Source organism: Struthio camelus, chromosome 24, assembly GCF_040807025.1.
Source record: "Struthio camelus isolate bStrCam1 chromosome 24, bStrCam1.hap1, whole genome shotgun sequence".
NCBI lineage: Eukaryota > Metazoa > Chordata > Aves > Struthioniformes > Struthionidae > Struthio > Struthio camelus.
Genome location: NC_090965.1, coordinates 4,760,867 through 4,775,714, shown reverse-complemented (window position 1 = coordinate 4,775,714; position 14,848 = coordinate 4,760,867). Strand labels below are relative to the sequence as shown.

Below are 14,848 nucleotides of genomic sequence, written 5' to 3'. Positions count from 1 at the left end.
ACCCCTGGGACCCAACCGCTTCATCACATGAGACAGGAGCTACAGGCTGATACCTGATGGGGTGTAAAGGGGTCAGCTCTGCACCAGTGGGCTCCGTAAAGCCAGAAGCGCAGAAGCAGCGAAGCCTGGTTTTCTCCTGACTTAAGGGTCTTCAACATGGCTTCTCTGGTGTCTAACCAGAGAAGGCGAACGCATCGTCCTGGTAGTAACAGGATCTCTCTCCTCTACGTGCCTGTTTTTATGAACTCTGGAAGAACTTACCCTCTTCTACCCCTGTGTCAGAGCTTGACTGAAATAAGCTAATTATGAGGGAAGGACAGAGACTGTTATTAGAAAGGAAGGAGGGACAGACAGAGCTGTTGCATCAACTTTGTTTAGGGAAACAGGCTAAAACTGGCAAAACATTCGTTTCTTTCAACATATTCCAAACAAATGTATTCCAACTTTCCCTTAAAATGACATTGCCACTTAGAAAAAGTGCCCTAGCAAGGGTTAAATAACCTCAACAACAGTTTAACAAAGAAAAATCAGAAAAGGGGGAAAAGGTGCATTAACGCTTCTATTTAATTGCAAAAAGTAAAAACTTTTTTATTCTTCTTACATACAAATCTCATTTATTTACACACTTTACAGGCTTTTTCCAAGTATTTACAAAGTTTGCAATATATTAAATTATGACCATCCATAAAATTCTGCATTAATTGCATATTTACATTCTTTTTTGTTATCCACCACTGAATTTATAGTGTACAGAATTGAAACAGTCTCTATGCATATATAGCTTTACTTCCCAGCACCCCTGAGCCTTTATAATATGCCTCCCCTCCCTGTAGACAAAGAGATAACACTAAATATAAATCAACTTGCATTTGTTTGAATCTCCAAAGCAAAGGGAGAGACCAGCATCTCCCTTGTTTAACTCAGCAGGACAGTAAATCCATCCTTTACAAGAAGTAGTTTCCTGAAGAGGAGAATACATAGCTCTAAATATAAAATTTACGAAGAGAAAGTTTGGTTTCCAGGAAGCGAGAGCTTTCCCTACGCTTGCTGCAGGGCCTGTCGAAACGGCCTCCTCGTTACCGCCTGACCCCAGCAAGTGCTCCATTGGGTCCCTTAGGGGCCGTTGAGCTAAATGGGAGCCAAGGAGCCCCGATTGCCGAGCACGGGACTGGCGGATCCTGCAACTTTCACTCCCACCAGCAGAGCTACTGATGTGAGCAGGAAGAATTTAAATGCTTGCTCACCAAAGAGGAGGCAGGAGGATCGCCTTGCGGAGACGCTGGCATTATCACATCGCCCGTCACTGGCAATGTCCTCTCCTGCCCTCCACCTCCTCTCACGCAGCATATTCTCATGCTGGGAGCGGGACTTGCTGCAAAAAGACGGGCAAAGCTTGCTGCTAGAAAGCTAGGGAGGCCAGCCACGAGAGAAGGGAGGTGCTCTGATCCAGCCCAGTTCCCTTGCAGTAAAACCAACTTCTCTGCCAGATCATTACAGTGAGAGGACTAGCAGGAGAAGCTAAAGGCCCAAGACTCCAGGGAAACTAGATCCTAGAAAGCTCTCCCGGGTGTTGCAAAGGGAGCTCGAGGCTGCGATGTGCAGAGCTGCCAAGGGGGGACTTCTGTGTGCAATACCAACGAAAGAAATCAGAAGAAACTGGAAGCTTAGCCCCTGTAGGGGATGCTGATTTCCTGGTACCAAAGCAAGCAATAATACTCCTTTCTCTGCCTTTCCAGTTACCCTGAGTTCAGGAGTTACCAAGAACAACGGTCAATGACCCTTGCTTTTGGAAACCAGCTTTAGACCACAATCCTGCTATCCAAGTCACGGGTGGCAGTCTATCTTTCCACTCTGACAAGCAGAGAAATGACCCTTCCATCATCTCTGCCCGCTCGGTTCTTGGCGCCTCCCGATGTGATTTCAGAGCAGCTTTGCAGCCTCTGCTGCAAAGAGGATGGCAGATGAGCAGGAGCCTGTCTCCCAACTCACAGGCAAAGAGCTCTGGAGCACCCAATAGATCTCAAAAAACAGGATGTACAGTTTAGTGGGCACCTCTCTGAGCTGGCCAGGGTGGAGGGTGGGGATTGTCTAAAACAACGCATATATTTGGACACATGCAAGTGCCAAAGTGAAGCCAGAGGCAAGGGAGACGATGTGACGCACACAGTCTGCGACTCATCCGATCATGTTTGTCACCATGATGCCTCGATAGCAGAGAAAACAGCCACATTCCCTTGATTTGGTTCCAGCCTCAGTGGATCACCAGGAGCTGGCTGGCTCTTTGGGGAACAGCAATAGCCTCCTGTAGCCCTTGGAAAGGCTGAGAGAAGCTGGAGCCCCAGGTGAAGGCCCACTGGGAGCAGGCAAGATGGCCAAGGGCTCACTTGCAGCCATTTGGCCATGAAGTCAAAGCTTCCTTTTGCACGGCAAAATGCAAATGCAAAGCCTGCATGCAATGCAAAAGACATTTGCACTACTTCCCTGGCAGCTGAAAACAGGAGCTGCTCTAGAAGCTGCGATGCAGATTGGGGCTCCGCACTCAACAGAGGCTAGGGCCAAAATCGGCTCTTTATCAGCAGAATTGCCCTCCTGTTTTAGTTTAGCAGCTAATTCCTTACAGCTTTTGGAGGAGGAAGAGAAAATATACTGGAAGTTTAAAAACAAATGATGTAAACTCCAAAGGGAGCAAGGTTGGGACATATGCAATGTATCGCCTAGACACAGATCTGGAAACTTATGCAGAAACCATAAAGTGCACTTGGAAAGCTGATCTGCAAACAGTCCAGATTCACCATCTTTTGTCCAACCAGCTGCAACACTTTGAGCATGGAAGAAGCCATACGCGAGAGCACTTTTGCTAAGTGGGCACAAATTTGCCCTAGAGACCCCTCCCCCAAAATCTAAACAGCAATTGTAAATAGATTGATTTCCTCCGCTTCTTCCCAAAGCAGCCAGATAGCCACAATGGCTTAAGTGCGACTCACAAAATACAGGCATTTCACAGACACTTGAGAATTGTCTCTGCAGCTCTTTTACAAGTTACATTCAAGGACACTTAGAAGTAACAGCATCACCAAACCACTCGCTATCTCAATAATAATGGGTCCGGCAGGTTCTCTGCATGCATCTCCGAGTGCTTTACAGAAATGGATCAGGTGCAAAAACAGTAAGAGGTGAAGTAACCCCGTCGGCCTTTGAATTCGACTTGAGAAGCTGCCGAAGCGTACATAGCAACAGTCACTAACATAGGACCTAATCCTGCCATCACTGAACTCCCGACTTTCCATGAACTAAGATCCAATCCAGGCTTCAAGAAGAAAGAGGGGTGGCGTGTGTGTCTTGGCATGTACAGGACCGCATGTAGTGTCATAAGGGTAAAACACACCCCAAGCACTAACAGTACTAACAGAAATCTTATTAATCCAATCCCTTTAATGTTTTGCTACCAATTATATTAGTCCTTTTCTGTTCTGAGAGAGTTAAACTCCCCCCCTTTGGTTCTACTAAATCTGGTGCATGTTTATCCAGTTGCAAGGGTCAAACATACAGACTGACACAGGTGCGCTGGGGTTGTTCTCATTACTTAACAGGAGAAACACAAGGGTTATGCATAGAAATGTTTGCAGTGTCAAGGCCTCAGACTAAATTCTTTGGAGCAGGAACTGTCCTCTGTCTTATCTTTGTACAGGAGCCAGACATGGTTATCCCATTTGGCAGCTTTTGCCAGACCATACTAAGATTAATAAATAAGAAGCTTGCTCCCATTCTTCTGGTCTTGCTCAAAAACAATCTCCCCCCTCCCTCTTCCCCCCCTCCCCCCCCAAAAATTCCCATGGCTGGAGAGACATTTTTCAATCGGTCATTTTAAATGTATGTAAAATATTTACAAAGGAAAAGGTTCTTGCTCCTGAGAACAGAATTAACTTGCTTTCAAACAAGACCCCTCCCAATTCCATATTAACAAGTGTGAGAGTATGTCCTGAACCCCAGCCCTGGCCCATGAGTTCAGCCTGACACATCTGTAAATGATCTTCCACAGCAGGAACAGACCCAAAGGATCAAACTTGGAAGGGACCGCAGCATCCGCAGCCTGCAAACACTGAAACCGAGCCTCTCTCAGGGCATTGGATAAAGCAGCGCTCAAGCAACAGGAAGCATGCAAAGGCAGCTTGGAAGGGACTCAGGAAAAACCAACGTTCATTCTGAAGACAGTTGCAGGCCTGGAAGGAGCCAGTGCAAAAAAGCCAGGGAGAAGGACGCTTTCAGGTGCTACCGCAGGTATCCGGGGCAGGGAACACAGTCAGCACCTCCCACAGCAAGGAATATAGGAAAATGGACAAACAGTGCTGGTGCTTTAGGTGCACAATCAGAAGACGAAACTTGTCGAGAGCTTCTCTGCACCTGACCCTGTCTCCATCCGGAACTACTGCACTCTCAGCAGCACGACCACTGAAACCTGCTCCAGTACTTTTGTAAGAAAGGAGGTGGGGAAAAAAAGCACAGTTACTATTTGACTCACCTACAACTTGCTGATAGAGTACCACAGAAGAGTGATTACAAGACACAGAGGCCTGAACAGAATCATTTGGTAAAAGAACGATGGAGGGGGTGAGGATCTCCGCTCCTAGGCTGTAAGGCTTGCTCCAGGCCTGGAGCATAGAGCTGAGACTGGCTTTACGGGGCACACTGTTGAGGCACGTTAGCTCTGTACGCAATGGAGAGATGGGGTAGAACTGGAACACTTCACCGATTCATTCCCTTTATAGAGCTGGCCTGATAGGCTCAAAGCCTCCTCCTAAGGAGGAATGTACACAGAAAAGTCATACACCCCCTATATCCCCAACCCTCCCTGAAAGTTTCGGAAGTGCCATAATCCACAAAGGACACAAGGTGAATCTCATCCTGAGAAATCCCTCTGCTGCTCCTGGAAAAACCCTTAGCTGCAAACCCAGGGCTTACCTGCGGGGACAGGGAAGGACATAAGCAGCTTGAGCTTCTCCCAAAATACATCTGAGGAAAGGCAAAGAATTACCTCAAAGATCAGGAAAACAGTCGTTTTTTAAACACTGTAAACATGCAGGGTGGCAAAGCTGCCTGCCCCATTGCCCCAGCTCTATCACTTTCAAGACATTGCTTTGGCTGCAAAGCTGAAAGTCTTCTTGTCCTGGAAGCAGCTCCGTTTTCCCTCCCCACCGTCCTTAGCTGGCAACTCCATCACAAACGAGTGCAGGCTCTGTCCCTTTGGCAGTGAAGCTCATCGTCCAGTAATCCGTGCTGGCATAACCTTTGGGAGATGCAATGAAGAAGCTGTATTAGATGAATCCATCCCTAAGGACTGCCCATGTACCCCATGAGGTGATAGGTATATGGAAACTCTGAAAAGACATTGCCCTCTGTGACATATTGGGTTTGTAATACCCAGCAGTGCATTAATTGTCTCTCATGTAGACACTCTCTGCTCAGTTTTAGGCACCTTCACACTGAGCATCTCGTGGTAGCAAGTTGTTCATGTTCCAGGCCACAAACTCCTGATCCAAAAGGATCACTCTTCTCTCCTGCTAGAGCTGCTGAAGGCACATACCAGGCTGGAGGAGGTAATGGCATACATCACCTTCTTAGGAGTCAGAGCTAAGAGACCCTGCTGGAAGCAGTCTCCTGGCTCCAAATGACCTCCCAGACCCTGCATGCTGCAACACAGGTACTCACCGAGATCTCCAGCTTCCAGCTCCACCTTGAATGTCTTGCACTGTCCTCTACACTTGTCCAGAGGCACAACGGTCAGGGTGAGCTGTCCACTTCCAACAGCAAACAGGCTGTGCAAACTATAGCTCTGAGACAAGAGGAGAATATTTCAGAGACCTTGCCAGCTTCTCCGGGGTCTGCTTCATCAAACTAGGGGCAAGCCACAGCCTTGCACACGGTGAGACACTGCAAACCACAGGTTTGCTACTTGCTCCCCCCAGTTACCAGTAGATTATGGCAAACTTTGGCTCAGCTGCATGCAAGGGCTGGAGCTTCTGGATGACAACCCACAGGCCCACAGACAGGGAGACCATGTCTCTGGGATGAATTTCTCACCTTATTCCTCAAATCCGGATGGCGGATGAGGAAGCAGCTCTCTAGGGACACTGCCTTAGGGAAGGATAGCAAGGAGGAAGCAGGGAAAAATTCCTGCAGAATCCAAGTTTTATTCAGAGATTTGTTCCTTAAAAACAAAACATCACATTAAAAAGAGATCACACTATGATAATGCTTGTGTTTAAAAGGCTAGCCTCTTTGTGAAGGGGGAGACTGAAGCAGAAAGCAGAGAAAACTACTATGCTAACTGAGCATAAACATCAGTCCTGGGAGCAAAACTCAACTTCTTAGTTTCTAAACCTGAGCTCCTTCCTACCTTCCTCTTAGTATCTGCAGCATGACTACTTAAACCGGGAACAAATATACCACTATGGATGCCTAAACAATTTCCTTCCCATCTTCCCTTAAAACAATCTGAATCATTGATCATATTCAATAATTACCAAAAGTGCAGAGAGGTGGCATTGTACACAACAGTAACTGAAACCACATGGCAAGGCGGGGGGAATCCAAGTCAATTCTCTAGGCCAGGGAATGTAACTGGAACAGGCAGGGTGGGGCTTGTTATTTTTACATTTCTGTCTAGTGGCTTAACATGATTAATACTTCTGTACCCATATCATCCATCTACCAGCGCTGTGGCTGAGAATCACCACAAGAATCATCTAAAGCATTAGCCAAAGAACTGACTCTGTCATGCCTTTCTCCAAGTCTGGCTGCACTCCCTCTATCATCAAGCAGGACACTGCTCCTTTGCTCATAGGAACGTGCCAGGGCGCCTGCTCCACACCAGGTGGCACCTTCCTGCATTGCTTTTTCCTGGTATCCACATGAAAAGACTACACTAACATGCCAGGTTGCTCTGCAGCCTTAGAGAGTGCTGGATTGTTCCAACGTTTTGTAGCCACAAAGTTTTATTTGGTATGGTTAAGAGAGGGCCAGGATTAAGACAGACTGTTTTTCCACCGTGAGACCAAACACAAATTGCAGGATCCTCTGGCCTTCTATTACTTTTCAGTGTTTTGCAAAAGTCAAGATACTGCTTCTTAGTCAAAGCTAATGGTAGAAGATTTCCACTGAGCAGAGGTGATTAATCACGTTAGAAGCGTAAACCAGTTGCCACAGGCGATCAGATCACGACCCAGATGACCAACGTAGGGATTGAAGAGCAGGACCAAGCAATCACTGGGATATTTTTGTCTTGTTAGGGGAGCAGTATATGAAGTCTCAATACACAACACGTCACCTTTAGTGCAGAAGTCTTCTGTTTGAACCCAGGCAGCGCCAGCAGATGGGCAGAAGCCTGTAATCTGCTCCTTTTCCCTTTCTCTCCAGTTAAATTGCAAATTGCAAACTCCTGGCAATTCATACAGGCAAAGCCTAGGCATCTCTGCAGAAGGGAAGCGTACATCTATCGCATGCTTTGTCTTTGACTCACCAGGGAAAGAAAAATGGGAAGCTCTGTCTTGGAAGGCAGCTCCACAGTTCAGCTGAATTTTCTTCTACTATAACCTCTGCCAGTTCTGGATCCTGGGACTGAAAACGCTTTAACTCTTCATAAGAAAAATGCTGCCCTGTCTTAAACAACAAAAGACAGAAGGATGAAAACTCTGCACCTGGGGTTTTTCCCCTCTCCCATTTCCATCCTGCCAAAGAAGATCCAAGAGTGACAACTATCTATCTTAGTATACCTTTAACCACAGCAGTAATTAGCGACTGAAACAATTGGCTAAGGACGTGGTGAACTCTTCATCCCCTAAATGGCGGCTGAATGCCTTCTTAGACATATGCTCTAGCTCAAACTGCAGTTATGAGTTTGTCATTGAAAATACTGGACAGAGTTCATTAGCTGGTGCTATGCAAGAGCTTGAACTAATCATTCAGCCTTACAGCTCCATTACCTTGATTAGAAAAGGCTGAGACCTCCGGAGTTTTTCTGATATTTCTCCAAAGTCTGTCACTATCTGAAGGCTCTTCACAGCAGAACAGACTGTGCAGTTCGCAGGAAGTGTAGAACTGTTCTGTCTGCAACCTGCTGCCCACCAGTCCTGGCATTCTTGGGAGGAAACAAGAGAATCACATTTAATGAGACAAAAATTGAAATGGGAAGGAGATAGACTCTATGATTAACTCATTATCCCTAAACAGTGAGATTTCGTATTGCTTCCCAGTTAAGTTATTCAAAAAAAAAACTATTGAGCAAGCTGCACTGGGGCAGCAAACTCACTAGAGAACATTTCTAGCACAGGTTGAAGATATCGGAGATAACGTTTCAGGGTTGTGAAAAGTGGGAGAGCTCTACGGAACTTCCATTTATCTGTATATATGAGGCACACAGGGCAAGTTACTCTTTTGCTTTTAATCATAGGGAGGCAGTCATCATATATAGTGCAGTTAAACTGAAATGACTCCACAAGCAGAAGAGCAATTCAAACACGTTACCAAGAAGACACCCAGCAGACAAAAAAAAGCACCAGGTTAAAATGGGTAACTTTAAAGCTGTAGTACCGGTGCCATGAACCCTGTTAAGACATCCCCCAAATCACTGCCCTCCCCTTGAGTGCCTGTGTTAGCTAAGAAAGACTCTGCCTCGGGCAAAGCCCCAAAGTCCCGCAGACAGTTTCCAACGCACAGAGGCTGCTGGGGAATGCGGGATTTCACCAGGATGTGCTGCTGATGTATTCATTCACTTCATGTATTTGCTTGGAGATGAAATGGGGAGAAAAGTCCCAACATGAGGAAAAACTTCCTAATATACAACTTACTAACCTGATATGCAGCCCCACCCCCAACCACAGCTATATCTGTTTTAAGTTCCAAAAAACGTTGTTACACCTCAGTCAGCTGAACTGGCCTACTCCGAATGCTGCACACATTTACATCTTCAAAAATTAGATTTCTATGTGAAATAATTACTTGAGGCCTATATCCGGCCTCCCTCCTCCAAATTAGCAGCTCTCCCAGCAGAAAAAGGTAAGTAAACATTAGCAGGAGTGATTTGTTGCACCACTGAATGAACAGTCCAAAAGAAGATAATGTTGAATGCCCCACATGTTTCTACGTTAAGGGATCCTCAGGAACAACCATCACACCGCGAGGATCCAGGTCTAATTTAACAGCTGTGACAGACCTGGTTCTAAAGCCATATTTCTGCAGGCAGATGTTTAACTCGGACAGTGGCAGGAAACCCACCCAAACGTCTGATCTGCTGATCCAGGAGGGTGGGTTAGAAAAACCCAAGGCCCCAGACACACCTCACATGAGACGTCCAGAGATCTGTCCTCATGACAGGCCCACCCGGCTCGTCCAGTGCCAGCACATGTCAAAACAGCTCATGTCTCTTGGACATTGCTGTAGACCACCCACTTGGGAAACGGAGTGGATGGGAAAGGGGAGAAAGAGGAGAAAGCGAAGCCCGTCTAACAAACGACGCTGGGAAACAATGATGCACAGCAGCTTTTCAAGGTGGGGGGAAAGAAAAAACAAAACAAAACCCATGCAGCCTGTGTGCTGCTGCCCCAGTGGTTTCCATTTACAGCCACGCTGTCACTCTGTGCATGGGTCATAACTGACAAATACTGCTTCATAGGAAAGCATTTGTTTTATTTGTCCTTCCGACATCCGCAGCAAACAGTAATGTTATAGAGGACTATGGTTCATTGGGAGATAACAACAAGGGAGCAGTTTAGGATTTATTTTGCTTTTCTCTCTCTGAATATCAGCAATCAACTTCCAAATGCTGGATTTCCCACCCTACTGCTGGGATACAGACTGAAAAGGATCAGGATATAATTCCTAATCTTTCTGGAAGACACATCTACACTGTTTTCCCTGAAGGGGTAGAAAAGGCAAAACAAAGTGTAAAATTCTTATTGCAAGCAAAAGTCCCACTCCCATGAGAAACTGCTCCAACGTACGTTCCCTCCCTGCTCACAAGAGAAAAAAGAAAATCTTTGTTCCACTAGCTGTAGAAAGCTTCAATTTTACAACAAAAAACTCAACTCACAAAAAACAGCTGGTCAGTGTCAGGAAACAAAAGGCTGAAAGATCTCACTAGAGGAAGGGCAGTCGCCATGAACAGAGAACAAGAAAACATATCTTATGGTCTGTCATGATACCGGGAGGAACATTACTATAATTTGTTTCTAGAGGAAAACTTAAGAAACCTCATGCCAGAGACTCAAGCCCAGCTGTGGTCCTGAAATTTTCCCTCTGGGCCCAGAGCAGTAACCCACATAACTGGATGCTAATCAGCTTGACAGTACAGAGCTTGATTCCTCTTTTGAGCTGGTCTGGGATATTTGCATTCTCAATTGCTTGATTCAGGAGGTTATTTCTTTTCCCCATGAATAACCCAAGCGGAGCATGGTTGAGAAGCATTTCAAATGCTGCAAGTGGGGCTGTGGGATTTTTTTTTTCTTTTTTTTTGTAATTAATCTTTTAGATTTATTGTTGAGGGTGTTAGTCTGTGCACCAGCATGTGTGTGACTGGCATGACAAGTACGGGCAGCGAGAAGGGCCTGCCCTTCCCAGGGAGGGAGGGAGGGAGAAGAGACTGTGTGTAGAGAAGAGGGCACGCAACTGCACACGGGGGACCAGCGCAGGAGTTTCACCAGGGATGCTTGTTCTCCCTTTCGATTACACTCCCTACATTCCTTTTAGATTATCACCCTGCCCAGACACCCTGGAGGATTGTTTCGGTTTAAGTCAAGCGCACTGTCTGCGTGCACACAGTCTGCACAGACACTCAAAAGAAGGATGCACTCTTCATCTCAATGCAACCGTCACGTGCAGCTGTCACACCATGGTCCCATCCAGTTGCATTCAAATGTTAAAGTGCTGGGCGTGTGCAATTATCCCTGTAGAGCTTGACTGCAGGAAAGCAGCTGTAGTTTTGACACGTACAACTACTCATTACGTGACAGAAGTGCAAGCCGGTCCCAACCAACCTCTCCTTCGTGCTTTTACTTTCACATCCTGCAGTTTATCAAGCAGGGTCTTGGTGCCCTGTCTGTCATATTATTGAATACCTGCATTTATACCGACACAGGGGAGAAGACAACTCTTGCTCTTGTGTCTGTCTAGTTCCTAGCTGCAGCCAGGGCTGAGGTCTTCCAGCTGCTAACACAGCACAGATGAAGAGATAACAACTTTCCTTGAAACGCGCCTATGATTAATGCTAGGAGTTTACGAGTGTACTTTCCACTATGCAGAAAAATAATTTTCAAGTTACAATCAGTTTAAAATGAGTACCCCGCCCTTCTTGGACATTTTCACAAAGGATCTCCCAAGTTTTTTGGCTGTCCCTAGAGCTACAGAAAGGCACATGCGCGCACAGCCCCAGAGATGCTGGGTGTGGATGACCAGACTGGATGCTAAAAGGTTTCATGAAAAGATTTGGTCCTGCTTCTGCCAGCTCCACTGCAGCAATTAAACCCGTGGAAACCTGCCCATATAGATCTGGGAGCAGGAGCTGGGCCTCAGCAACAGAGGGCTAAACATCCATCAGCCATTGCAGCAGGTTCAAAGGAGAACCATCTAGCAGGGGGAGTTTTTGCTCCAACAAGACACAGAGCCAAGGGCTGCCGCTGACCCTAACGAAGTGCTGAAAACGTTACGCTTGTGGAAACGGAGCCAGTTTGGAGCTCAGACGCTGCAGGATGTACAGCTGTATGCATGTAGAGCTGCAAGTGCTGATGCAGCTCACCGGCTCCTCTCCAAGCGCCTGTTTGCTCCCCAGCAGTCAGGACCGTAAGGCTGAAGAAATCTCCCTCAGGCAAGTGACAGCTCTATCACAGGAAAATCCAGTCCAGGGGAAAGGGGAACTCTCCCAAGTCTTCTGCACTGTTTATTGCCACCATCACCCACAATAAATGGAAGAAAGCTCCCCAGAGGGCTGTCTAACACACTAAGCAGCTCCATGATCTGTAAAAGTTGGTTCCAAGTCCCTGATTCTTCTTTCTGAGGCTGACAATATTTCCCAATCCCAGCACATTACTCACTAGGGAACAGTCCTAGGAGTACTCAAGCAACTTGAATTCAGGGCTCTTGAGAAAGGCTGTCCTGTGCACTGGGTACGCACAAGAACCTTCTATACCCTCTCTTGTAGGTCCATTGTGCAAGCCTGGCTGCAAAGGTTCCATTAACACCCATAGTACTTTTGGATCATCCCTCAGAGGATTCGAAGCACCATCAAGAACTACAAAAATACTAGCCATCAGGGTGGGTCAGCAGGTAAACTTCAGAGCAAGCATATCTAACTTCAGATGAAACAACTCAAAGGCAAGCTCAGGATGGGGGTGGACTCACCAGGACCTAGCCCAGTGACTCCTCTGTGATGCTACACTGACAGCCACAGCCTCGTGTCTACGTGCTAGATGCCAAAATGAGAAGATGCTGATCACTTTTACAGTGTCTCCCCACAGCTGCAGATCCATCAAAATCAGGAGCTTCTCAAAGTGGATCTGCAGAGACCCCTTAAAAGAAGGGATCAATAAGACCTCAGCCTACCATCTGCTGTCTTTGACCATACTTTCTCCCTGGCAAAAAGGGACCATTACAGACAGGAATCTGACAGCCTGTGGGAAGGCTGCGATACTTACCTCCTTCATTCATTCTTGTAGCAAAGCTCAACCACAAGCTGTTTCTTACAGCTGACACGGGGCAGAGCTTTTAAAAAGACATCTGAACCCACCTGTAAGAGTCAAAGCGATGAAGGGCCCACCAAATCCTCAGTGTGCCGGCATCCAATTACTATCACCACGGAACGGCTGCAGCTTTTTCTCCATTTGGAACTATCTAGCTTCCAGATGCTGGATTTTACTATGCTGTTTTCCATTATTTTAAGGATAGGGATTTGCAAGGTCTAGCCCTTAACCTTGAAGTGAAGTTGCAGCTCATAACATACTGTTATTGCTCTGACAGCCAAAGAAGGCCAGGTTTTTCTTGCTCCTGAGATATGACTAACCACTTGCCATGTTGGAACCACTGCAGGCTTACATACTAGACTTGACAAGAAAACAGCTTGCTACTTGTACAGCTATGTCAATGCAGCTGGATATACTGTACGTTCATCAACATATCCCTTCCCATGGACTTTATGGAAAGATAAAACAGTATTTTAAAAACTCAAAGCAATTTACAGACGTTAACTGATGATTACAGCCCATGACATGAGTAAATCTCATCATTCTTGTTTTACAGATACAGAAACTAAGACCTATGCAGTTCCTGTGCTGTGCAGTTCTGAGGGAGACATTGGCAGCTCTTGGACCAAAAGCAACATTTCCCAAAGCTCCACCTTACTGAAGTTTTTCACCAGGCTAACAATGTGATCATGCTAATGTCAAGTCAAAGTCAGACTAAAACAATGGGTTCCTGAGCAAGTCAGAAAGCAATCATAAGCAGTGCTTATTAATTACAGCGTGGAAGTCCTGATTAAAGAATATATCACAGTAGGGTTTTAAATGCAGACTACAAGGAGGGTCCCTATTCAGCACATAGACCCTCGCCACCTCCTCAAAAGGGACATTTCTGTAGCTCTGAATATTCTGGACATATTTATGCTTGGACAGGAAAGCACCTCTCAGTTTGCTTCATAGCATTTTTAGGAAAACTAGCAACAACAACTACAAAAACCTCCCCAAGAAACGCTCCTTTGTTCTAGGTAAAAAGTCGACCGCTCAAGGAAGAGCTCATTCATTTCGCTAATGGGTAACGGCTGGTCAAACAACCAAAGGATGATTAGTCAATCTCTAGCAAAGGACAAAAACGATTTTGATCCAACAAGATGTTGTGAAATCAAGCCTGCTAAGCCTCGTCCAAGAGGAACTCACAGTCCACGTGGACAGAGGAGCGCTCTTTCCAGGACAAACCTGCGCTTACCAACCTGCAAAACCCGAAGGCAGGGATTGAGTTGTCAGGAAAGCTTTCTAAGAAGTCCCCTCCAGCCCATGCCTCCAGTTAGGCACCCAAGAAAACAGTCTATGCTGCTCTGATAGGGTCTGCATGAGCAATCTGGTTCAGAGCAATAGCAGGCTTTTGAAGCAAATTCCCCCTCAGTTGCTTCCACTTGCCTTACAGTAGTTTGAGTCCACAAAAGTCTGACATGCCTGCGTCACCAGTGCAAATAGGGCGCTGCTAGTCTACTAAATGCCTCTACAACAGGCCCTGTATGGCACAATCACTCTTTCCAGGGAAATAAACCCAAACTGCAAGTTCACTTGCTCGGCAAACAAGGAAACAAGAAATCCTGGAGGCTTCAAAACATAAAAGCAAAAGGAAGAGTTTTAACATCCCAGATTCCCACAATTATTTGAATTAGTTTACTGTCAGCAAAGCCAAATAAACAATCCACTGGCTGAACGAAGGCCAAAGCAAAGCAGTACATGAAAACAGCTTGGCACCACTCTGCACTGCAAAGTCAGCCTTTTCTTTCCTCCCCATGAATGAGCCAACACACATGTCTGTTGGTCAGTCTCAGGTTGTATTACTAAAGGGTTGTTTACAAAAAGAAGAAAAAAGATCAGATAAGTTGGCAGCTGCATGGATGGGAGGGAGCCCTGCACAGTGCTGCAACCCCCGTCACGCTCACATACACCTCAAAACGCTCCAGCTCCAGGAATAGGTGCATGAGGATATGCACAAACTCGAGAGCAAACTAGCCTGACTGGGCCAAAATGAATTTTGCCTAAGAACAAAGTGAAATCCTTTGTGAGCAAGAGGAGAGGGCCATGCTTGAAGGCAGTAAAGAAAAGTAGTTTAGTGATCA

General features: G+C 46.2%; 1 protein-coding gene across 6 annotated transcripts in view; it reads right to left on the bottom strand.

The window, feature by feature from the left end:
• Positions 1–546: 546 nt before the first annotated feature.
• C24H6orf89 (chromosome 24 C6orf89 homolog) overlaps positions 547–14,848 on the bottom strand; it is a 28,310-nt gene continuing 14,008 nt past the window's right edge. For all 6 annotated transcript variants that reach the window (XM_068917969.1, XM_068917965.1, XM_068917968.1 and 3 more), the window contains exons 4-8: positions 7,980–8,134; positions 7,517–7,656; positions 6,079–6,205; positions 5,707–5,830; positions 547–5,284 (exon numbers count right to left, since the gene is read on the bottom strand). In XM_068917969.1, the coding sequence (XP_068774070.1) occupies positions 5,199–5,284; positions 5,707–5,830; positions 6,079–6,205; positions 7,517–7,656; positions 7,980–8,134 (632 nt within the window). In that variant the 3' untranslated portion in view covers positions 547–5,198. The remainder of the gene's footprint in view (positions 5,285–5,706; positions 5,831–6,078; positions 6,206–7,516; positions 7,657–7,979; positions 8,135–14,848) is intronic.